This window comes from Vulpes lagopus, chromosome 6, assembly GCF_018345385.1.
Source record: "Vulpes lagopus strain Blue_001 chromosome 6, ASM1834538v1, whole genome shotgun sequence".
Classification (NCBI taxonomy): Eukaryota; Metazoa; Chordata; class Mammalia; order Carnivora; family Canidae; genus Vulpes; species Vulpes lagopus.
Window position 1 is genome coordinate 13,571,414 of NC_054829.1, and position 26,365 is coordinate 13,597,778.

General features: G+C 37.7%; 1 protein-coding gene across 4 annotated transcripts in view; it reads right to left on the reverse strand.

The window, feature by feature from the left end:
• The window catches only part of ZC3H14 (zinc finger CCCH-type containing 14), a 53,407-nt gene that overhangs the window by 17,780 nt on the left and 9,262 nt on the right, over positions 1 to 26,365 (reverse strand). For 3 of the 4 annotated variants that reach the window (XM_041758319.1, XM_041758318.1, XM_041758317.1), the window contains exons 3-9: positions 24,109 to 24,223; positions 22,072 to 22,112; positions 20,742 to 20,937; positions 19,542 to 19,971; positions 18,446 to 18,606; positions 17,967 to 18,067; positions 15,167 to 15,322 (exon numbers count right to left, since the gene is read on the reverse strand). In XM_041758319.1, the coding sequence (XP_041614253.1) occupies positions 15,167 to 15,322; positions 17,967 to 18,067; positions 18,446 to 18,606; positions 19,542 to 19,971; positions 20,742 to 20,937; positions 22,072 to 22,112; positions 24,109 to 24,223 (1,200 nt within the window). The remainder of the gene's footprint in view (positions 1 to 15,166; positions 15,323 to 17,966; positions 18,068 to 18,445; positions 18,607 to 19,541; positions 19,972 to 20,741; positions 20,938 to 22,071; positions 22,113 to 24,108; positions 24,224 to 26,365) is intronic. The other variant, XM_041758320.1, reaches the window with a different exon arrangement.

Genomic DNA, 26,365 nt, shown 5'->3' on the forward strand with positions numbered 1-26,365 from the left:
TTAGTATATTTATTACTTGTAGTTTTTTAAGGAAAGCCTTTGCTCACTCAGTACATTAGTTGGCAAGCAACTGCCATGTTTCATTAAAGGATTTTTAAATTAATTAATCAATAAGATTTTATTTTTAAGTAATCTCTACACCCAATGTGGGGCTCAAACCTACAACCCTAAGGTCTAGTCACATGCTTCACCGACTGAGCTAACTTAAGGTGCCCAAAGTTTTTTAATTTTAAACACTATACTCAATTCAAAATTCTATCAGCTATTTTCTTTTAAAATATGTTATATTACTCGCAAATTGTATGTCAAAAAAAGTTAATTCTTTCCAAAACCATCATGGTAAAAACACAGTAAATCCTGATGAGCTGACCTGAAACACAAAGCTCATTTAGTCAAGTTACACTCCTGTAAAACAGCTTGGGAAACTGATACATATTGGGATTAACGAAAGTAGCTCTTCTAATTCTAATACTACAACAGTTCTCTTTAACACAATGAATAATTAAAGAATTACACATTTTAAAATAACCTCATGAGACAGATACATGAAAGAGGACCATTCACTCCCATTTCAAGTTTTCTCTATGGTCACCTCTCCCTTCAAAACCATTTTACAAAAAAAAAAAAAAAAAAAAAAAAAAAACATTTTACAGAGACCCACTAAAGAGAATTCTGGTAACCTCTAGGCTTCTAAGTTAATCATGTAGACTCCAATTTTGCTGTTAAAGGTCCATGACAAAGTCAAGTTTTGTGACTTGCTGCCTCCATATGAGAACTAGTCAAGTTACAAAAAAAAGACCCAGATCCAAGGGTGAGTTACCTAGAAGACAGCACATACTAAAAATTTTACCTTTCTCAATGTTTCTAAGGAAACTGATTATTTTTACATCAGGAGTCCTTGACTGTGATTCAAAATCTACTTCCTCTTGAAGATCTTCAAATTGTTTATTGCACTCAGATGATGTTGAACATTCATTCATTTTATCCTCTAAAGATGAAATTTTTGCTTCATTCTGTGACACTCTAACATTTAAATCAAAAAGATTTGCTTCCACTGTCAAAATTGCTGCTTTCATTCCCTTAATTTCATTGATATCAGTTGATATTTTCCTTAAAAGATGGGAAATATTGTCTAGCTCATTCAGTGAACAAGAAGAACTTGTTACAGAACCTAAGTCAATTGGCCCAGGTGAGAAGAAAATCGGTAAAGATGGTGATGGAAACCTTGAAGACATTTTCATAAAATTCTCTCTCCCTCTTAATATTTGGTAATTTTTCCTTCACAGCCCATTAAACTGTTTCATCAAAAATAAAAAGTGATTAAGGCTGTTACTTTAAAAAGTATTAAGAGTAAATAACATTTTAAAATCTACAACTAAAAACATAGGATTGTACATTTCTGGAGTCAGAACTCGAACTTGAAAATGCTAAACAAACCTAGACCAATATTCTCTTTGCTGCAACTAAGAAGACCTAATTAAAATGAAGCCCCTATATCCTGTAAGTCCTACTTAAAGTCATCTCCAAACAATAAACCCTATTATTGCACACAAAGTACTTCTGGCTCCTGATTGGTTAAAATCAGACATGGGACACACAAAGAATTTTCTATTATTTACCTCATATGACAAGGAGCACTGAAGATCTGAAGTAAAAATTAATATAATGACATTAAGTACTTTAATCTGATGATATTAAGTACTTTATACCTGGTTATGATATGAATTTGATGGATTTCCATCCCTTCATTTACTGCTGAAAATAGTATAGGGCAGTATTTGGCACTTCCTTTGTACGGGGTGGGAAGGGAGGATAACTGGACCCACAATCACAGACAAATCTCTTTTAAAATACATACAGAAGGGGACAACTGGGTGGCTCAGCGATTGAGCGTCTGCCTTTGGCTAAGGACGTGAACCCGGGGTCCATGGGATCCAGTCCCGCATCGGGCTTCTTGCATGGTCCCAGCTTCTCCCTCTGCCTGTGTCTCTCATGAATAAATAAATAAAATCTTAAAAAAAAAAAAAATACATACAGAAGAGGCACCGGGGGCACTCAGTGGCTGAGCATCTGCCTTTGGCTCAGGGCATGATCCCCGGGTCCTGGGATCAAGTCCCGCATATCAGGCTCCCGGCCCCACCTGCTTCTCCCTCTGTGTCTCTGCCTCTCTATGTCTTTCATGAACACATAAAATCTTTAAAATAAAATATATATGGAAATAATGCAGTTCAGGTGCACAGATATGGTATGGTAGGAATTTACAAGTAAGAGAAATGAGGGCTTGGGCTTGGTTTAATAATAGACTATTAGTAGATAAGTGATTTTCTTCCAGTGTATGGGTTATCTTTTACTTTTCAGAGTATCCTTTGAAATACCAAATTTTTAATTTAGATAGAATGTCCAATTTATCTCCTTTGTTCTTTAGTTGCTTTAGTTGCTTGTGCTTTTGGTGTCACATCTGAGAAGCCATTGCCTAATCCAAGCTCATTTAGATTTATACACCTATTTTTTTTCTAAGAGTTTTTATTAAATTCACTCTTCATGTAGGTCTTTGGTCTATTTTTGACTTAATGTACGTAAGGTAAGGATCCAACTTCATTCTTTGCATGTGGATATCCAGTTGTCCTGCACCATTTATTGAAAAGAGTATTTATCCTCCACACTAAGCTGTTCTGGCATCCTTATCGAAAATCAACTTATCATAAATATACTAGTTTATTTCCAGATGCTCAGTTTGTTTTTATGGATCTGTCTGTATATCCTGATGCAACTGCCAATTACTATAGCTCTGTAGTAAATTTTGCAAATGGAAAATATAAATCCTCTAACTTTCTTATTTTTCACTAGTTTTGGCTATTCTAAGTCCTTTCCATTTCCATTTGATTTTTACGATCAGCTTGCCAATCTCTGAAAAAAAGCCAGCAAGATTTTAACACAGACTGACTTGAATATATAAATCAACTTGGAGAGGATCACCATCTTAACAATATTACAGTCTTCTAATGCATTAATAGAAATGTATTTCCATGGCTTTAGTTTAAGAAAGATCATTTTTACTTTGATTTACTAGCCAAACAACAAATAAGCCATGAGAAATACAAGGACATAAGATGGTGGACATGATTCCCCACACTCCCTACAAAAGAGTTCTTATAATTATAGCCTTTGGTTTCCCAGTTAAATAGATGTTTACAATAACAAAAGAAAAAGAAAAACTGCTGAAATTTATAGAAGAACCTTTATTCACTACATCTGCAAATTTAATCTAATTCTTTAAAATCTTTAGACAGAAAATAATTTTTAGGATTTACAAGGCTTTGGATTCATATAGAATTAAGAGCCCTAGCTAACACATGATATTTACAGCATAAATCATGAGGAAGAACAGCACATCCTCACCCAAACGCCACCTGAAAACCAGTTGGTTCACTAGAGGGCAGCAAACATCACTTCAAGGAGAAAAGCAGGAAAAGGGATCTAACAGGGGATGAGTAACAAAGTGCCTCTAAAAACGCATTTGAGGGCAGCCTGGGTGGCTCAGCAGTTTAGTGCCTGCCTTTGTTTGGCCCAGGGCATGATCCTGGAGTCCTGGGATGAGTCCCGCACCAGGCTCCCTGTATGGAGCCTGCTTCTCCCTCTGCCTGTGTCTCTGCCTGTCTCTCTGTGACTCTTGTGAATGAATAAATAAAATCTTAAAAAAAAAAAAAAACTCATTTGAAAAAATATAAATAGATACATACATACTCATTTGAGGCTTCCTGTTACCATCCACTATGCCCAACCCAACTTTAGAAAGCAAAATAAGATCCTGCCATAGATTCCAATGTAAATATCTGTCAGTAGAAGACAAATATATTTTTTTAAGATTTTATTTACTTAGAGAGTGCACAAAGGGAAAATGAGAGAAAGAAGTAGATATCCCACTGAGTGGAGAGCCCACACAGGGCTCAATCCCAGGACCCTGAAATCAACGACCTGGGCTGAAGGCAGACACTTAATCCACTGAGCCACCCAGGCCCCCCTTAAAGAAACTGGAGTACATAAAGGTTAAGGCAATCTAGTAAGTGGCATAGCCTGGATTAATACCTAAGCAGTCTGACTTCCTCAGTCCATACACATAATCATGCCATTATACTTTACTCTGACATATTAAAAAAAAAAAAAAACATGTCACAGAGAAATCTATGTGATGCAATTTCCATTTTATATGTACATAGATGGTGTTCATATATACACTTAATTCTACTTTACACAGAAAGGATATACATGTACATACACATGACAAAAATGCCAAAAAAACCACAGATATACATCAAACTGTTTTAAGTGCAGTGCGCCTAGCTCTGTAAAAGACAATGGGCAGAACAAAGGGGAAAGCTTCATTTTGTCTGAATATAAAAATGTCTCTCTTTACTAAGATTCCTTCACAAAGTGCTTCCAGTCCAACAGGACACTCTGAACAAATGCATTTATAGTCTCTCCTTCTGGAGAGCCCATAAAAATGAAGTAAAGAACTTAAAAAGGACAAAATCCTAACACATACAACAGGGAACTCCAAAGGGGTTTCTAAGATTATCCACTGAGGTACAGGAAGAAAATAATCAGAAATTTTATCTTATTAGGAATATTTGTATCTTGGGGCACCTGGGTGGCTCAGCAGGTCAAGTGTCTGCTTTCAGTTCAGGTCATGATCCCAGGGTCCTGGGACTGAGCCCTTCACTGGGCTCCCTGTTCAGTGAGGATGCTGCTTCTTCCTCCCCTCTGCCACTCTCTCCCTGCCTGTGCTCTCTCTCACTCCCTCGCTTTATTTTATTTTAAAATTTATTTATTCATGAGAGACACAGAGAGAGAGAGAGGCAGAGGGAGAAGCAGGCTCCATGCAGGGAGCCCAATGTGGGACTCGATCCTGGGACTCCAGGTTCATGCCCTGGGCAGAAGGCAGGCGCTAAACCGCTGAGCCACCCAGGGACCCCTACTCCCTCACTTTAATAAATAAAATCTTTAAAAAAAAATTTTATATCTCTATCCTCCTTAGAGAGTCCTATTTTTACATGTTCTAACATACATACCAGTAATAGTATGGATATATGTAAATCAAATACATAAGATACTAGTACACACAAAAAATTATATAATCAGAAATAAGGAAATCACTGATTTAGAGGTATGGACTAGGAAGGGGAACAGAGCAGATGAGATTTCGGCAACCTCTGGAAAACAGGGAATATATGAACAAATACTGCCTGTGAGGCAGAGCAGAAAAGCCAAAATGAGACCCTAAGCTGCAAGTGAGATGCAAGGCAGAAGTGATACATTTGTTGACACAAAAGGACTTAGGGGCTCCTGCCTGGGTGTCTCAGTCCATTAAACATCTGCCTTTGGCTCAAGTCATGATCTCAGGGTCCTGGAATCGAGCCCCACATGGGCTCTCTGCTCGGAGTCTGCTTCTCCCTTATTCTCCCCCTACTCCCTGCTTGTTTTGTCTGTCTCAAATAAATAAATATAATCTTAGAAAAAAAAAGGCCAAAGGATTTAATGAACTCCTACTATACGTCAGGCACTGTTCCGGGCACTCAATCACAGCAATGAATAACACACACAAATCCTTGGTCAGAGAACTTATATTCTGGTAGGGAGAGGTAAGAGATGACACCTTAAAAAAAAAACAAAACAAAACAAAAAAAACAAAAAACCAACCCAAAATATATGTAAAATAGAACAAGTTTATCATTAATGACCTGAGTCTGGATAAAAATATCTGAACTATGAAAACATAAAATACATTTAGATGACAAGAAATGCTATGGAGAAAAATAAAGATTTAGAAAAGTGGGTCATGGAGTTGGGAACTAGGGAGGGCTTCACAGAGATAACTTGTGAGTGAGTTATGTGGACAGATGGAAAAAAATATTCTAGGAAAAGGGTGAAGCCATCTCAGACATGTTCTTCTTTGAATGCTCTGAAAGAGAAACACACTAAAGTATGTCTGGGGAATAGCAAGAAGAAGAAGGCTGAGGGAGAAGGGTGAAATCTTACTTAGTAGTTTTACTTGTAGTGTAATAGGGAACCACCAGAGGGTTCTGAGAAGGGGAGTAGCATGATCTCACAGTTTAAAAGGCTCACTTGCTACCTTGTGGAACAGACTCTAGGAGGGTAAGTCTGAAAGCAGACCAGTAAGGACACTATTCCAATAATCAAGGCCAGTCATGGATGACTGGCTTAAATTAGGGTGGTGGAGGTGGAGGGGATGAGGAATAGGGGAATTTTAATATACTCTGAAGGCAGCAGTGGACAGGTTTGCTAAAGGTAGAAGGCAGAAGGAAGTTAAGAGAGAGAAAGAGGAAGGAAAAGTGAGAGGCAAGGAAGAAGGCCCTAAGAAGGCCCTTTTTGAAAGAAAGAACAGCATTAGGTTTCTGGCCTGATCAACTGGAAAAGTGGTGTTGGGCCATTAACTACAATGAGGAAAAAGGCAGGAAAAACAGACTGGAGGAAAAGATTGTTAGTAGTTAGGTTTTAGACAAGTTTAAAATAATTTATTACATATTCAAGAAGAAATGTAGAATAAGCAGCTGGATAAGATCAGGAATATAGATGCAAAGTCTTGGCTGGAGATAGATACTTGGGAGTTGACAACATGGAGATACTTGCACTGGATGAAACGAACAAAGGGGCATCCAACTGTGTGAAATGAGGAGCAAAGACTGTAAACGGATGTGCGACAGAAAGCAAGGTTTGTGAATGATACAGCCAGGCATTTTTAAAAGCTTTAAATGTTTTGTGGTGCCTGCCTGGCTCAGTCAGTACAGAATGAGACTCTTGATCTCAGGGTCATGAGTTCAGGACCCATGTTGGGCATGGAGCCTACTTAAAAAAAAAAAAAAAAAAAAAAATCCAAATGTTTTAAAAAGAAAGGAACACAGCAAATTAGATAGCCACTGGGAGTGTAAGCACCTCCAGGAAATTGCTCTATAATTTTAAGGCCAACTGTAGCTCCTTGTCTGCTCTATTTAAAATAAAACCTGCCCACAGCAAAGCTTAGCCCACAGAATTCTAGGTAAGCCTCTTTGCTGCCTTTTCTTAAAGCAGGAACCCACATGTCTACATTTTTAAAAGAGTCTGCAAGTAAAAGGAATAAACAAAAAGAAAAACAAAAAAAACGGACTTAAGAAACCATCAATTAGGGCACAAAATATAATTCTTTAAAAAGAAAAAAAAATCCTCTAATTATATTCTTCGGAAAAATTTGAAATGATACTATATCCACAAAACAAAGCAAGAGTGAGCTTGTAGAAATTTTAATATACCTGCCTTAAAAAAAAAAAAAAAACGGGACTGAAATAATAAAGTCAATAAAATATCCCAAAGTAGAATAAAGATCAAGTAAAAAATGAGAAGAGAAAAATCAAAGCAGGAAGATTATCATCCAACTAAGAGAATTTCCAAAACAAGAGAATAATGAAAAAAGAGAACAATTAAAAATAATAATAATTTAAAGAGAATTTCCCAGATTAAAAGCATGGATTTTCAAATTAATAAAGCACACAACGCATAAAGCCCAAAAGTGACTACTAGCACCTATGTTTATCACAGTAAATTTCAGATATCAAGAACATAGAGAAAATCCTAAGATCCTCCAGAGAAACCAATCTCCAGTATCCTATAACAGAGTAAGAATCACATGGGCAATCAATTCCTCAGCATAAACATGAGAAGCCTCAAGATAATGAAGGCATTCAAAGTTTTGAGAAAAACTCAACTTAGAATTCTGTACCTATCCAAATATCAATTAAGTTAAAGGGTATTTTTAGATTTCTAAGTACTCAGAAAAGTTTACCTCCCATACTTTTTCATAAGGCTCTTCATGATGTGATAACAAAATGGAAGAATATACGGAGAAGACAGTGGGATCCAGAAAATGCAGAGCAAACTCGGGAGAAGTCAGTCCTGGAATGACAGTCTTGAAGAAGACCCAGAGAGCAACCAGTCAGATGAGCAAAAGAGGACAGAGGCTCTAGGATGAAGGTACCTAAGAAAAAAGTCGAACTCAAAGACTTAATAGTAAAAAATGACAGATTTTTAGACTATAATAAAGGTAGGCAATACAAGGGAGGGGGGGAGAACTTAAAGCAAAAAATTATTCAAGAGTGGAAAAACTAAGCTCTAGGGAACCCCCGACAGAAAGTTGTAGATCAAAATGTAAATCTGGCCCTCTAGTGACTAATATTTAGAGAGTCTTTTTTTTAAAAAAAAAGATTCTATTTAATTTATTTAGAGAAAGTGGGGGTTTTAGAGAAAGGGGCAGAGGGAGATGGGAGAGAAAATCTTAAACAGGCTCCAAGCCTACCATGGAGCCCGAAGCAGGGCTTGATCGCATGACCTGAGATCATGACCTGAGTGGAAATCAAGAGTTGGATGCTTAACTGACTGCACCATCCAGGTGCCCCTATTTATATAGTCTTAATAATGTAAATATGCTGCTTATTGGTTCTAAACGTTTCGAGTCAACTTATAAAGCAAAGTAGTCCTAACAAGGAAAAGAGAACAAAATGTGTACTTGATCATCCTTGCTAATATAAAAGTACAAGAGTTTAGGGTGCCTGAATGGCTCAGTTGGCTAAGCATCTGACTCTTGATTTCAGCTCAGGTCATCATCTCAAGGTTATGAGACTAAGCCCTACTATGCTGGGTATGGAGCTAGCTTAAGATTCTCTCTCCCAGGACACCTGGGTGGCTCACTGGTTGAGCGTCTGCCTTTGGCTCAGGGTGTGGTCCTGGAATTCTGGGATCAAGTCCCACATCAGGCTCCCTGTAAGGAGCCTGCTTCTCCCTCTGCCTATAACTCTGCCTTCTCTCTGTGTCTCTCATGAATAAGTAAAATCTTAAAAAAAAAAAAAGATTCTCTCCCCTCTCTGTCCCCCTTTCCCAAAAAAGGACACAGGTTAGAAGGTGTGTTAAGAAAAGATGTATTAGGGCAGCCCAGGTGGCTGAGCGGTTTAGCGCTGCCTTCGGCTCAGGGTATGATCCTAGGGTCCCAGGAATGAGTCCCACATCAGGCTCCCTGCATGAAGCCTGCTTCTCCCTCTGCCTGTGTCTCTGCCTCTCTGTCTCTCTCATGAATAAAATCTTTAAAAAAAAAAAAGAAAGAAAAAGAAAAGAAAAGAAAAGGATGTATTAGAGTTTAAAAAGGGACATAAATATCCTTATCTTTTGGAAGTCAAAGTATACTGAAATAGGGGTACTTGAGTAGCTCAGTCGGTTGAGCATCCAGCTTTTGATTTCAGCTCAGGTCATAATCTCAGGGTCACGAGATTGAGCCCCGGGTTGGACTCTGAGCTCAGCATGGACTCTGCTTGTCCCTCTCCCTCTCCCTGCTTAGACGCTCTCTAAAATAAATAAAATCTAAAAATAAGTAAAGAAAAAGAACAAAGGGGCAGCCTGGGTGGCTCAGCAGTTTGGCGCTGCCTTCAGCCTGGGGCGTGATCCTGGAGATCTGGGATCAAGTCCCACACTGAGCTCCTTACATGGAGCCTGCTTCTCCCTCTGCCTATGTCTCTGCCCCTCTCTCTGTGTGTCTCTCATGAATAAATAAATAAAATCTTAAAAAAAAAAAAAAAAAAGAAAAAGAACAAAATATACTGAAATAAAGTAATCACACAAAAAAATATTTAGATGTACTACTTAAAATGACAAAAGTAACCAATAAATGAATCAAAAATAGTGACTTTATACTATATGGGCTTGAAAGGCAGGGAAAGGGGGGAGTTAAATCTGACGTACTGTGGCAAAAAAACAAAACAAAACAAAACAGAAGATACCACCTATACTTAGCGAATGAAGAAAGATTATTATAAAAGCATATTACAGACATGGAGAAAAATCAAAGAAAAAAACACAAGCTTTTACAAGTGGTAGGCCTCTGGAAAGAACCAAGGTGAAAAAGAAGCAAAGAATGCTACATTTTATTTTTAAAATTTCTATGCTATTTGATTAGTTTGTAATCAACAAGCGTTACAAAGATTTGTTTTTCCAAATTTTCTAGAGTGAGCATGTATTTCACAATATATTTTATTTAAATGTTTTTTATACAAAATATACAAAATAGGAAAACAGAAAGAAATCCATGCCTAGATACATCGTAGTGAAACTGCAGAACATCAAAGACAAAGAGAGGATCTTGAAAGCAGCCAGAGAAAGGACAGATCACCTACAAAGGAACGACAGACAATTAGAATGACAGAAGTCCACTCAACAATAATGGAAGCCAGAAGACAATGGAATAGTACATACAAAATGTTGAGAACAAATAACTGTTGTTATCCGGCAAAATTACTGCACAAGGAAGGAAAAAACAGATAAACAGACTCGGCAAATTTAAAGCAACAGACCTATTCTTAAAAAAACTTCCAAAGTATACACTTCAAAAATACTTCAAAACATTAGAAGATGATGATGCCCAAATAACATTCAAGATTTGAGAACAAAAACTGATAAACATATAGGTAAAATCAGAATAAACATTGCCTGGGTAAAAGGATAATAATGGTGCCCAACTTACATATTTTCAAAGACTAAAATGAAACACTGGAAACATAATGTAAGCCAAGAGGGTAAAGACTGGAGCTAAAGTATTCTGCAGTGCATTTACTTTGGAAACGGGGTCAGAACATTAACCTCTGGAATATGCAATTAAATCTGCACAGCTGGGATGCCTGGGTGGCTGAGCAGTTGAGCACCTGCCTTCGACCCAGAGCATGATCCTGGAGTCCCAGGATAGAGTCCCACACCGGGCTCCCTGCATGGCACCTGCTTCTCTCTCTGCCTAGGTCTCTGCCTCTCTCTCTGTCTCTCATGAATAAATAAAATATTTTTTAAAAATTGGCACAGTAAAATTTCAGTGCTAACCACTGAATGAACAGAAATGGAGTGTTCAAATTAGTAAAGAAAAAAAAAAGAGCTGGGGCAATCAACAATAGTAACTAAGGAATCTTAAAGGCAAAAGAGGAAAAAACAATGAAAGGCCAAAATATGAGGCCAATAAAGGCCAATAAAATGACAGAAACCAGTCCAACAACATCTAAAATTCTAAGAACTATGAATGGCTTAAACTTTCCAAGACAACTCAGACTGGGTTAAAAAAAAAAAAAACAATAACAATCTAGGGGTGCTTAGGTGGTTCAGTTGATTAAGTATCTGACTGACTCTTGGTTTCAGCTCAGGTCATGATATCAGGGTCCTGGAATGAAGCCCCACATTGGGTTCCATGCTCAGCATGGAGTCTGCTTGTGCTCTCTCCCTCTGCTCCCTGAGCCCCCCACCACTCTCTCTCTCTCTGGAATAAAATCTTTACAAACAAAAACAACATACCTTTATAGTATTTAAGATACATACATGTCCAAAGCATTAAAAGAGCAGAGAAGCCTGACAACAAAGGCATGGAAAACAAATACTACAAGGAAAGAGAAATTAAGATAAATATATCATGCTAATGGACAATTTCAAGATCTTCTCTCACTTATTAAGTTAAAGCAAACCAAAAACTCAGTAAGGTAGGTCAAGATTTGAACAACATAACCACAGAGCTTTATCTAAGAAATGCAAAATCCCCAATCCAACAATTATGCACATGGAAGATGTGCAAAACTGATGTCTTAAGTCTTAACAATTTTCAAAATACATGTATTACACAGGTCACACTGACACAATGCAATTAAGTCAAGAGTACATAATAGAGTAAAAGACAAAAACAAATCTTCCATATATGTCAGTTACAAACATTTCCAAATAACTCAAGTCAAAGACAAAGATCATAGCAGAAATTAAAGATACTTAGATTGATAATGAAAACATTCTACATCAAAATATGTAATATGCAACAGAAGTGGTACCAAGAGAAATTTACAGCTTAAATGCTTACATTTGACAGGATAAACTGAGCTAAATTAATTATTAAAAATATAGACGGATATATTAAAAATACCAGAAACCAAGGAAACAGAAAAGCAAGACATCAAAAGAGAATCAATAGAGCCAGAATTATTGTTAAGTCTTTGAACACATTAGCAAAAATAAACTTCTGGTGACAGACTAAGCCAAGAAAAAACATAAATAGCATGAATACCATGAGCCAGTAGACTCGTAAAAATACAGAGGCCAGAGAGATGAAAGAACGCTAACAACTCATGCCAATACATGTGTATTTGATTTTTAAAAACGAGTCACAAAGATATAAAACAGGGAGTGAGCACAGTAATTAACCACTGTTTGCAGAATGTCACTTTGCACTTGCGAATAAATCAATTCAGTGAGAATAGTAAGTCTCATCAGATGTACTTGTTACCATTTCAAATTTTTAACCTTTTACTTTAAAACAAAATAGTAATATAGAGAACCACACAAACAGTAATTCAATGAATTTTATAAGGCAAAACATCCTTGCAACCACCATCTAGGTCAAGAAAACAGAACTGTGCCAACCACCCCAGAAACTTTTCTGCATCTCCATCAGTCCTCGCCTAAAATAACTTATGCCTTTTTTTTTAATTTTATTTATTTATTAATGAGACACACACAGAGAGAGAGGCAGAGGCACAGGCAGAGGGAGAGGCAGGCTCCATGCAGGGAGCCCGACATGGGACTCGATCCTGGGCCTCCAGGATCACGTCCTGGGCCAAAGGCAGCACTAAACTGCCGAGCCACCTGGGCTGACCCCATTTATGCCTTTTTTGGTAACTTAAAATTCCTTTGTGGCTTTTTCACACAAGTGTGTATCTCTAGACATTATAGTTTAACCTTGCACCTTGTTATTTTGTCTCTTAATTTAGAATTCCCAGGCTGTCTGACCTACATGGAGTGCCAGAGACTGTTCTTTGCCAGTTGTACATTCATGATGTGACAACCAACATATTCCTCTGGCCTCTGAACTTCCTGCAAGTTGACTGCTGAATCAGAGCCCTCACTCATCACTCAGGTTCAAATCCTCTGGCAAGACTAAGATAGTTTTATTCTTTCATCTGGATGCATGAAATGGCTGTTTTTCACTTTTCAAGTAGCCATCAATCATCTAGTGCTTATATTCATTCATTCATTGAGCTGAGGGGAAAAAAAAAAGCCCCAAAAGCTATAATTCTATCATTCTGTTTTCACTTATTAGCTGGAGTAATTTAAAAAATGTTTTCCAGGAAGGCCCAATGGCCCAGAAGTTTGGCGCCACCTTCAGCCCAGGGCGTGATCTTGGGAGACCTGGGATCCAGTGCCACGTCAGGCTCCCTGCATGGAACCTGCTTCTCCATCTGCCTGTGTCTCTGCCTTTCTCTGTGTGTCTCATGAATAAATAAATAAAATCTTAAAAAAAAAAAAAAAAAAATGTTTTCCAAGTAGTGCCTGGCTGATTCACTCAGAAGACTGTGACTCAACCTCAGGGTCAAGTGTTCAAGCTCCATGCTAGGCAGTTTATTACAAACAAAAAAAAACAATAATGAAAAAAAAATCTTTCCTCATTGACTACATAAAGGATTGTAAATGTTTTCTATTTCAAGTTGTGGGGGCTATATGGTCTGCTGCAGCTATTCAACTCTGGGGATACAGTACAAAAGCAACCATAGACAATACATGCATGAATGAGCATGGCTTGGTTCCAATAAAACTATTTACAAAAACAAATGCTAACTCCTATACTATTTGGTTACACAGGGACACTATTCTTTAACAGAAAGATAATATAAATGCTCAATGATTTTATTCATCCAGTTTTCAAGACAATGAATTAGTATCTATTATCTTACAGAAAGTGACCAATTAAGGATTTACTTGTAAAAAATATGAGATCATGGATTTAAACCTGTTAGATGAGCTTTAATACACTGCAATTCTTATCCTTACTGAAGCTCAAATGCTTTCCAATTGCTATTCACAAACTGGCCCACCTATACTTTCTAGTTTGTACCTATCAGCTGTTTTGGAATTTTCCTATTCTCAGATCCATCGTTTACTGGAATTGCATATAATGCTGACATGGGATTTTTAAAAAAGAGAATGAAAAGACAAACATAGAATGGAACCACTAGGGCTTTATGAAACAAATTTGAAATGAACCTGGAACAGCTTCAAAAACACAGGGAGAAATGAAAAAATGTATGCCAGCATTAGAAAATGTAAGTCAGAATAACATGACAAGCATTCAGTTTGGGTGGGGTTTTTAAATGGAGACCTCAGTAGAAAACACAGAAAACCAGGACCTTTCCTGACAGGAACAGAAGAAGAGACTGAAGAGCAATGGAGAATGACTGGGCCCAGAGACCAGATATCCAAACTGCCAAAAGACCACGCCGACGGCATCAATCCCAGACAGTGCATGAAGTGGAAACATAATGCTCTCAAGGAGTCACATGATCAGAGTCACACTTTAGACAGGAAAGCGTACTGGAAATGGGGAGGGTCGTGGGGGTTGAGAGAAAAGAAGCAGAAAGATCAGCTCAAGGCTAACTGCAGTTTGTCAGGAACAAAAGAATAAAGTAGGGCCACTTGGGACAATAAGGCAGATCCTGGCAGGTGAAAGACAAGATGCTAAGAAAGGAGGTTTAAAGATGCAATCCAAGTTCAAGAGAACAGGGATAGGATTAATTAAAAAAAAAAAAAAAGAAGAAGAAGAAGAAGTATCTATGTATCTCTAACTAGAACTTCCTTAAGACAGCAAAATACTCATAATTATTAAGGCAACTGGGTTCTTGGGAATTCACTGCACTATTCTTCCCACTGTTAAGAACACTGAAAATTTCCATAATAAAAAGACTTAAAATTCTAAAATGTGTAGCCACAGACTTTCCTCATGATTCTTCCTCATTCTATTGTTGGGCCTAACAAGCACTCTTCTCATAGAGCTAACATTTTGGGACGCCTGGGTGGCTTAGCGGTTGAGCACCTGCCCCTGGCTCAGGGCATGATCCATGGTCTCAGATCGAGTCCCACATGAGGCTCCTTGCCTAGAGCCTGCTTCTTTCTCTACCTACGTCTCTGCCTTTCTTTCTCTGTGTCTTTCATGAATAAATAAATAAAATCTTTAAAAAAAAAAAGAGAGAAAAAGAAAAAGAACATTTCACACCCACTGGCAAATATTTAATGCCTCATAAAAAAAGTATAATAGAGAATGACATATCACTTAAATTATTACCTTGGCTTTTTTCTATATTATCTCCCTTTGCTTCCTCTTCTTTAATGGGGGGACTTATTCTGGGGGTCCTGCTTTGCCCTTGGACCATTTCTGCCAGCAATTCTTCTTGAGAAGTTCGAGTTCTGGGAGCAACTGGAAGGGTCTGTTTCTGTGAGACTTTTTAAAAGGAAAAAAAATGTGAAATGCAGATTCAGTAATACATCAAAACTGAACGGTAAATAAGTCCTATTAAACATAAATGCCTCCTTGAGTTTAGAACATATGAAAATTTTGAAACAGTTCATAGATAACACCTTTTTTCTTACAATATTCCACAGAGACAGACACCTGACTTCATCTATATATTTTAAACCACAAGCCATAAATATACTGCCACACATGTGTTTACTTTTAACCAAATGTAGTTTTAATTTTGCTTCATGATCATGTAATAACTTCAAGTTATAATTTACATAATAAAGTTCAAGAATGAACTTCAATGATGTTTCTCAAAACTACTTGGGGAATCTCCCATAATTCTAAAAACGGGAGCTCCTGGGAGTTTCAGTTGGTTAAGCATCTGACTCTTTATTTCTGCTGAAGTCATGATCTAAGGATCGCTCCCACATTAGGCTCTGCGTTCAGTACAGCCTCTGCTTATCCATCTCCCTCCCCATCCTTAAATAAATAAAAATTAAAATTAAAAAATAATAAAAATAAAAACAGGAAATTTCAAACTCAGCAAGTAAAATTCTCTACAACTCTCATCATTGTGGGGCACGTGCGTGGCTCAGTGGTTGATGGCTCAGTGGTTGACATCTGCCTTCGGCTCAGGCCTTAATCCTGGGGTCCTGGGATTGAATGCCGCAATGGGCTCCCCATAGGAAGCCTGCTTCTCCCTCTGCCTGTGTCTCTGCCTCTGTGTCTCTCGTGAATAAATAAATAATAATTAATTAATTAATTAAATGAATAAATAAATAAAATCTTTTTAAAAAAGTCTCATCATTGTAAAACACTCAATATTGTGGACAAAAAAATGAAATGTAAATAGATTAGCTCTAGTTTTTGGCTTTTGCTTGACAATACTTATAAGCTAAAACCTGTTTAATTTTATGTCAAGATTAAGTCAGAAATGAAAAAAAAAAGATTAATTCAGAAATGAGAAAAGCAAGAGGACAGATACCTGTGAGGTTCAAAAAGTGATAACTTACAATTTACTTCACTTTTGGAAGGGATCACAAAAAGAGATACAAAAGAGAATGAAAAAGTAGAAAAATGCTAAAAGAACAGTCATCAAACCCATAGCAAAAATACAAGAAAAAATTTTAGGGATGCCTGGGTGGCTCAGTGGTTGAGCGTCTGCCTTTAGCTCAGGCTGTGATCCTGGGTCCAGGGATCAAGTCCCACACTGGGCTCCCTCCAAGGAGCCTGCTTCTCCCTCTGCCTGTGTCTCTCTCTCTCTCTCTCATGAATAAATACATAAATCTTTAAACAATAAATAAATAATCTTTTAAAAAAATTTAAGAGTGGGGGATCCCTGGGTGGCGCAGCGGTTTAGCGCCTGCCTTTGGCCCAGGGCGCGATCCTGGAGACCTGGGATCGAATCCCACATCAGGCTCCCGGTGCATGGAGCCTGCTTCTCCCTCTGCCTATGTCTCTGCCTCTCTCTCTCTGTGTGTGTGTGACTATCATAAATAAAAAAAATTAAAAAAAAAAAAATTTAAGAGTGGACAATTACATTTTTTTGAGTTTTTTTTACAAGCTTTTATTTATTTATTTATTTATTTAACAGAGAGATAGAGCTAAACAGCAGAGGGAGAGGGAGAGGAAGAAGCAGGCTCCCCACTGAGGAGGGAGTTGAGATGTGGGGCTTGATCCAGGACCCTGGAATCATGACCTGAGCTAAAGGCAGACACTTAACCAACTAAGCCACCCAAGGGGCCCCAATCATCAGAAAGTTTTACAATGACTATAGCACATGGGGCAGAGTACAAAACCTAATGACAATATGGCACCCATCGGCACCCATCATTTAGTTCGCATTTCAGAACAAGCTTTCTGTAAGGTCAGATTATATGTTTTAAAAACATGCAATCCTCTTTTATTCCCTCATAAAATAATTTAGTACTCCGACTAGGACTGGGGTAGGAACATAACCAATGTGTCAATTCTCTGCCTTATATTCCACTAATCGGTCCCACTGAAAGCAAAGAAGCCAATCTACTCATGCACTAGCTAACTTTTTCTAACTCTGACCTCTTAATATCCTATTGTGCTCCTTTTTATATATCATAAGTTCCTATCAAATGTTGACTACAGGGAAGTCCAGGTGGCTCAGTGGTTTAGCGCTGCCTTCAGCCCAGGGCGTGATCCTGGAGACCTGGGATTGAGTCCCACATCAGGCTCCCTGCATGAACCTGCTTCTCCCTCTGCCTCTGTCTCTCTCATGAATAAATAAAATCTTAAAAAAAAAAAAAAAAAAGAGAAATACTGAAGTCTCCAACTATAATTATTAAAAAAAAAAAAGAAAGAAAAGGGGAGGGGAAGGGGAAGGGGAAAGGGAAGGGGAAAGGGAAGGGGAAAGGGAAGGGGAAGGGAAGGGAAGGGAAGGGAAAACTCGGGATGCCTGGGTGGCTCAGTGACTGAGTGTCTGCCTTTGGGTCAGGGCACGATCCCAGGGTTCCAGGATTGAGTTCAACATCGGGTTCCCTGCAGGGAGAGCCTGCTTCTCCCTCTGCCTGTGTCTCTGCCTCTCTCTCTCTCTCTCATGAATAAATAAAATCTTTACTCACTTAATGTAAACATAATACATTTAAATTACCTGTAGAATAGTTAGTTGTTTTTGTTACAGATTCTTGAGCTTCAGATATAGCCTTCAAAATTAGATTCTTGTTAGCTTGTTTAGAAGGTGGAAGTGAAGGTCTAAAAAAATTAAAGGTATTTTGATTAAATTTTAGATTTGAGTTCTTTACATGCTAGCCATCTATTAGGCCCTTACAGCCTTCTCTTTGGTTTTGAACAGACTAGCTGTAGTTTTTAGGAAATGTCAATTAGACTAAAACCTTTTAACTTTTTAAATAATGAATCTGGATCACCCCTGCCCCCCATATTACAGATTTTAGTATTCTCTGCAGTCTTATCCAATTTTAATCAATTTCTCTCCCAATAATCTGTGTCTCAAAAGCCAACAGGAAAGTCTTGAACGTTATTAAATTTTTATTTTCATGATATCCTCTTCAAGAAACCCAGAAAATTCCATCAGGCAATTAAAGATTAATTTACAGAGAATGGTCAAGGTACCTCCTTTCAGGCTTTGCTGGCACTGACACACTGCTGGAGATGCTTCCTGTACGAGACCCACAATCATCATCTTCCTCCTCCTCTTCTCCATCATGATTGAACTTTTTTACTTTAACAACTGAACTTACCACAGGCAACTTTCTCTTCCGAAAGTTTTCTTCCTGCAATCAGATAAATTTACGCTTACCTAGTCTCAAAAAAAAAAAAACAAAGTTCTACCACAATATTTTTTTCCAAGAAAAAGTCAATCATATCAAGAATTCACAAGCTATTTCCTGATTTCTTATAAAAATATATTATCCCTAATAGCCAATCTTTAAAATAAAAACTAGTGCTTTACATTCACTTATAAATAGGAGCACAAAGCACTGTTGAGGAAACTAAAAAAATGTAATTATTTGGTTGTTTACTAATAATTCTCATGGAAAATCTAAAATTGACCGAAGATCCCCCCCAAATTATAAGGTAAGGTTACAGTTATCTCAAATGTTGGTATCCTGGAAAGTAAAACAAGATGTAAAGTATTGGTAGAAGGCAGTCATGGAGTGGAAAATCTGGTGTAGTATGTTGAGTAGCACAGAAATTAAAGTTAACTTGCAATATGTGTTTAAGTTCATGGAGCTCCCTGCATGGAGCCTGCTTCTCCCTCTGCCTCTGTGTCTCTTATGAATTTAATAAAATATTTTTAAAAATGTGTTTAGTTATTTCACATATACTTAGTACTAGGAAGTGCCAATTTCCAGCCAGAATTTAAAAGTATATACAGAGGCATCTGGCTAATCAGTCAGTAGAGCACGTGATTCTTGATTTCAAGGTTGCAAGTTCAAGCCCCGTGTTGGGCACGTAGCTTACTTTAAAAAATAATTTTTAAGGGATCCCTGGGTGGCGCAGTGGTTTAGCGCCTGCCTTTGGCCCAGGGCGCAATCCTGGAGACCCGGGATTGAATCCTACGTTGGGCTCCCGGTGCATGGAGCCTGCTTCTCCCTCTGCCTATGTCTCTGCCTCTCTCTCTCTCTCTGTGTGTGACTATCATAAATAAATAAAAATTTAAAAAATAATAATAATTTTTAAAATGAAAAAAAAAGTATATACAAACCTCAATACTCATTTTTTCTGAGTTGTTTCTGAAGAAAGGACTGTAAGTATCTTCTAAGCTGTTAAGCACTTCTGGTTCACACAAACGTCCTGTTTCATATACCCGGCTGTTCTGTATATCAGGTTGCTTGGCAGCATGAATACTGTTTTGCTGCTGCTGAAATTGCAACCTGTTTAAATGAGCACCACTATCTGCATTTCGACTTGCAGGTGGTCGATAAATTTCAATAGAAGGGCGAGAAGAACCATATGTAAGTGTCACTGTAGGTTTTTTCTGAGATAAGGGATTCTCCTGCACAAAATTGAGGTCTTCATCAATGAGATCATCTGGTTCTGGCTTAATATCAATCACATCTTCAGAGGGTGCTGGTTCCCTCAGAGGCTTCACAGTTGACATTAACCGGGTTGCAGCTCCATCATCATAAGTCTGTCTATTTAAAAACACACACACACACAAAACTATAACCAACTTAGATCAGTATCTTTAAAGAATTTACTTAAATTTTAATGAAAAAGTTTACACACTCCCTTTATGTATTCCATTAAAAACTACTTTAAAATTATATTCTTGGGATCCCTGGGTGGCGCAGCGGTTTGGCGCCTGCCTTTGGCCCAGGGCGCGATCCTGGAGACCCGGGATCGAATCCCACGTCGGGCTCCCGGTGCATGGAGCCTGCTTCTCCCTCTGCCTATGTCTCTGCCTCTGTCTCTGCCTCTATCTCTGTGTCTCTCATGAATAAATAAATAAAGTCTTTAAAAAATAAAAATACAGGGATCCCTGGGTGGCGCAGCGGTTTGGCGCCTGCCTTTGGCCCGGGGCGCGATCCTGGAGACCCGGGATCGAATCCCACGTCGGGCTCCCGGTGCATGGAGCCTGCTTCTCTCTCTGCCTATGTCTCTGCTTCTCTCTCTCTCACTGTGTGCCTATCATAAATAAATAAAATTAAAAAAAAAAAATAAAATAAAAATAAAAATAAAAATAAAAATAAAAATACATAAATAAACAAAAATTTTGATTTACTATATGAGGTAAGAGATAATCATACTTAGGTCTTATCATATTTTATTCAAAAACTTTGCTCATGACCACCTTATTATGCCCCCAAATTTCTGAAAACAGAAATTTAAAGATATAAAAACTAATGTCAAGGTCACATACACACACCTATCTATGCACAGCAGGTCTACATAGGACTCTTACCTGACATTAGTGGTTTTCTGCTCCTGTGAGCTAGTAGAAACCCTGGAGTCTCGTTTTTCAGGCCTAGTGCTAGCAACCGCAAGAGGTGGCACTGCAGCTTCATGCCTTCTCTCATCTCCCCGACTGAAACTGCTCTTGTTTGAAGACACGTTATTATCGAAGATGTTGGTATCAGAAGACTTTAGACTAGAAGGGTCTGGAAAGAAAAACACATGATCCTTTTAAGCTATTTTTATTACTTTGAACCTTCCCCCTCTTTATCACCAATTTAAAAACATTATGTGTTCTTCCATAACATTTTTAATGGCTGAATATTACTCCTTATGTAGCTAATATAATAATTCAATTTATTATTACTGAACTTTTAAGTAATTTTCCATTATAAAATATTTAAACATCCTTGGGGCCCCTGGGTGGCTCAGTCAATTGAGTGACTGATTTGTGATTTCAGCTCATGTGGTGATCTCATGGGCACTAGGATGGAGCCCTATGTCAGGCTCTGTGCTCACCATGGAGTCTACTTGAGATCCTCTCTCTCTCCCTGGGCACTCCCCTCACATGCTTGTGAATGAACTAACTTTAAAACTAAGTAAATAAATAAAATATTAAGACATCCTTGAAGCTAAATCACTTTACATTTACAATTATTTCCTTAGGATAAATTGCAGAATTTCCCTTCCCTTATTTAAATTATTTTTAAATTACGTTAAATCGGGCACCCCCAGTGGTGCAGCGGTTTAGCGCCACCTGCAGCCCAGGGTGTGATCCTGGAGACCGGGGATGGAGTCCCACATCGGGCTCCTTGCATGGAGCCTGCTTCACCCTCTGCCTGTGTCTCTGCCTCTCTCTCTCTTTCTCTGTGTGTGTTTCTCATGAATAAATAAATAAATAAATCTTTTTTTTTATGTTTTTTTTCTTTTTTTTAATTTTTATTTATGATAGTCAGAGAGAGAGAGAGAGGCAGAGACATAGGCAGAGGGAAAAGCAGGCTCCATGCACCAGGAGCCCGACGTAGGATTCGATCCCGGGTCTCCAGGATCGCGCCCTGGGCCAAAGGCAGGCGCTAAACCGCTGCGCCACCCAGGGATCCCTAAATAAATCTTTAGAAAAAATAAATTATGTTAAATCTGTTTCTCTTGAATTCATAATTTATATGCAAAAAACCTATTATTGAAAGGTGCAAAAAGAAAGTGCAAAAGTGCAAAAACAAGAAAGTGCAAAAACCTATTATTTTCAAATTTATGGACTTTTTCCCAAAGCACTATAAATAGATTTAGAAAGAAAATGCTATAGTAAATTCCACAAACCCAAACATTTTAATGACTCTTACCAGTTGTAACAGAGCGAAGTTTATCTAATACGCCATGAAGCCTGAAAGAAAAAAAAGAAAAAATTAAAGCTTCATCTAGAAAAGATTTTATTTCAACTGTCACTTGAAATCTGATGACATTACAGAATCTTCAGATATAAATATTGATAAATGGTACTTAATGAACAAATACTATAATAATTAAAGAAGTGCCACATTTTTAAAAAAGGCTTACATGACTACTATAGAAACCAATAAAAAATCGTACATCTTCATTACCTTCAACAGGTACCTTCCATAAAAATAATACCAGAATACCTATCTCATTATGTTTCACCCAGAACCCAGTCACATGCTACTGTCCCTTGGACACAATTATTGCAGGACTCCAAACAATCATAATAGTACATTTCAGGGTGGTGTCAATGAACACCTAACAAGGGAAATAAAATTCCCAAACAGACACACCATCACTTGCATCAGCACACCTTAAGGAATTTATAGCAAGATAAGAAAGTTGAATTAATTTGATTTTAAATTCAAATTCACCTAGTCCTTTATATAATAAATTTGTCCCAAGCATCAAGTTATCTATCTAAGAAAGGGTCTCTCAATCTCCCACAGTATGGTTAGTGGGACTCAAACCAAAGCGATCCCAAAGTTGAACCAAAAGTCGTAAATCATGTATATGAGACAAAACAAATACCTGGACTGCAGAAGACTTAAGAAAAAAAAAAAAAAAGTACCCATGATAACTTCTCCAGTCAAAAGGACCAGTCTCTCTCTTTTTTTTTTTTTGTAAATTCTGGGGACTAAGTGTAAGGAGCGGGTTAGGGGACCCACGCTACAGTAGTGGATGTACCAAAACATTTGAGATCAACCACTGCACTGAATGTCATAGAAAACTGTGTAATATAAACAGAAAATTCTTTGTGGTATTTCAAGAAAACTTTACAAGACTTTTAAAGCACATGGTAGCCCACAGGGGCAAAAACACCTTCAAGACAAACTTTAGTTTAAGAGCAAGAAGTTGGGCAGCCCGGGTGGCTCAGCGGTTTAGCACCACCTTCAGCCCAGAGCGTGATGATCCTGGAGACCCGGGGTCGAGTCCCACATCACATTCTCTGCATGGAGCCTGATTCTCTACCTCTCTATCTCTGTTTGTCATGAATAAATAAATAAAATCTTTAAAAAGATAAATAAGAGCAAGAAGTTAAACCACTTTCATATCCCTCCTTAATGCCTCCTCTATCACCTCTCCCAGTCTCTTGCCTTTCAAAGCAAGCATGCCCCTCTGCTCACTCAACTTTGCTCCATTATCAACTTGTGCTCTAATTGGTGGTTCCCAGAAGGAGGGTGCTTATAGAAGTACTTCCTGATCTCTTCTCAGCCACATCATTACCCTCCCCAGACCCGCACTCTACCTCAAACCTGCCTTCATAAATTGAATCTTATCCTTGTAGTCAGGAATTCCCAAATAAAGGCATGTACGGTTTGAAAAAGAACACGAAAAATTATAACATGGATTGTATTTGAACATAAAATCGTCTTTTTAAAATTCTAAAGTTCAGGAAGTTCCAAACTTTTAAAAATGATTTGAAATTTTGTCCAAAAACTCTGCCCCCTAAAAGTTAACTGCTGCAGAAAGCAACATAGGAAGTCAACTCAGCCCTCAAAACACATGAACTGGTTCTGGTTGGGGGAAAGAAATAATATGCCAAAGTTTCCAAAAGAAACATAAAAACTACACAGTTAACACAGACTAGGGACTTACTATGGGCCAGGCACAGGTATGTTACACGTATTATTTCATTTAATCCTTACAACAGTCCTATAAAGAGAATTTATTAATCCCATTTTACAAATGGAAGAACCAAGGCAAGAGGCAGATCCAGGATTCAACCTCAGCAGCCTAGCTCAGAAGCTGTGCTCTCATGGCTCACTATCTTCCTCACCTCAGTGAATCTGCCTCTCTGGTCAAGAATCTCTTTTCAAACAGAATACCTACTCTGACTTGTGCCAAACTTTGGTCTAAGGGGTAAAAATTCAGAAACGTACCATACGGTGAATCGAATTGTGTTGTTCCCTAGAAACAGGGACAGGTCCTCTGTCATTTGGTCCTGACTTTTCTTGTTGGCCACCATCACCATAATGTAATCAGGAAGTTCTTCATCTAGTTAAAAGGAAAAGTATATAAAAACTTTTTTGTTTTCCTCAATACTGTCTTCCACTTAAAAGTTAATGTACTTGAAAATATACATATAGCTCTAAAAATTAGTATCTCAGCTCTACTAGAATTATATTGGACAAGAAAGTATAGCTTTTTTCCTCTTCATTCTATAGGTATTTCAATTACTAAAAGGATGGGAATTAGGAACAACTAACAAGTACTTATAAAACCAGATATTCTGAATTACAGTTCAAACTTGAGAGTGTATTCATTTCCTTTTGATTTTTTTAATAATGCTCATTAATTTCAGAGAAGCTTCCAGAAGGTATAAGGATATTCAAGAATAACAATTGTGTTTTATCTAGTTTTGTGTTTGTCTATGATTAAACTGATATTCATTTCTCAAGAGAATATCTTATCCTCAGTAAAGACAGATTTCTATTATCTCAGGTAACGAATTTGTAGCAACAGCAAATAAACTAAAATCACCCAAAAACTCCACATTTAAAAAATCTAATCGTAAATTTAAACAATTTCAACTTCATTCACTGTTTTATCCTCATACGCTCCTACACAATGATTATGAAGGTGAGGTGTAGGACAAAAAAAAAAAAAACCACCACACTAGGAAGCAAAAGCCATTTATCAAGAACTCTTAACCCCACCAAAAAAAAATTTCTTTCAGATTTAATACTTTAAATATTCATATTTCTAAGTAGGCAGAAAGGTTCATTTCACAAGTACTATCAGACAAAAATAAAAGTACTATCAGCCATTTGTTTCAAGGAGAATTATCAAAACTCCAGGTCAAGAAAAGGACAAATATACTCAGAAAGCCCAATCTACAAATGGAAAGAGAGAAATCTAAGTTTTTTACTGCTCAAATAGTATTAATATACAATTGATTTATCATTTTATGTCAATGGACTTTAGATCTCTTGCAATTTTATACTAATAAAAAAATGTTGTAATGAAATTTTAGAAGTCTAGGTGGCAATCCTACCCAAACATTACAATTATTTGGAGTTAAAAAAAAAAAAAAAAACACAACAACGCAGGTGCTATGGGCTGTGCAAGCTATTCTGCTTTACTTCACGACAGATCTAGAAAATGGTAATATTTATAGGGTGCACTGGAGTAAAGAGAGAAAATTATTCACAAAGTAAACCAGCCACTCTGACTCATCAAACACACCCAGCCACCACAAGTGCTAAGAAAAAACAAATCTCAACAGACTGAAGTTTTCCCAATTTCCAGTATAATAATGTGCAGGTAACACTAGCTAAGCAGCTGCTACAAAGGAGAGCTTCTCGGGCAGCCCTGGTGGCTCAGCAGCTTAGCACCGCCTTCAGCCCAGGGCCTGATCCCAGAGACCGGGGATCAACTCCCTCATCAGGCTCCCTGCATGGAGCCTGCCTCTGCCTCTCTCTCTCTCTCTCTCTCTCTCTGTGTCTCTCATGAATAAATAAACAAAATCTTTTAAAAAAAATAAAAAAAAAGAGAGAGAGATTCTCAAATTTAGCTGCACATTAGAATCTGCTGGGAAGCTTTAAAAAATCTGCTTATGTCCAAGCTGCACTTCAAATAAATTAGAACATTGGATTAAGACATCAATGCTTTTGGGGATCGCTGGCTGGCTCAGCGGTTTAGCGCCTGCCTGCAGCCCAGGGCGTGATCCTAGAGTCCTGGGATGGAGTCCCACATCGGGCTCCCTGCATGGAGCCTGCTTCTCCCTCTGCCCACCCCCCACAATGAATAAATAAAATCTTAAAAAAAAAAAAAAAAAGACATCAATGCTTTTATTTTAATGAGGTATATTATCGACATATAATACTCTATTACTTTCAGGTATACAACACAGTACTGGACACCCTATATGTTACTCAGTACTCACCACAGTAACTGCAATCATCAACTGTCACTATATAATGTTATTACAGTACTGACTATACCCCCTGTACTGTACTTTTCATCTGTGACTTATTTTATAACTACACATTTGTACCTCTTAATCTTACCTAGTTCACCCATGCCTCACCTACCTCCCCTCTGGCAACCACCAACTTGTCCTGTGTATATAAAGAGTCTAAGTTGGCTTTCTAAAATCATTTTATTTTTTTTTAAGATTTTATTTATTTATTCATG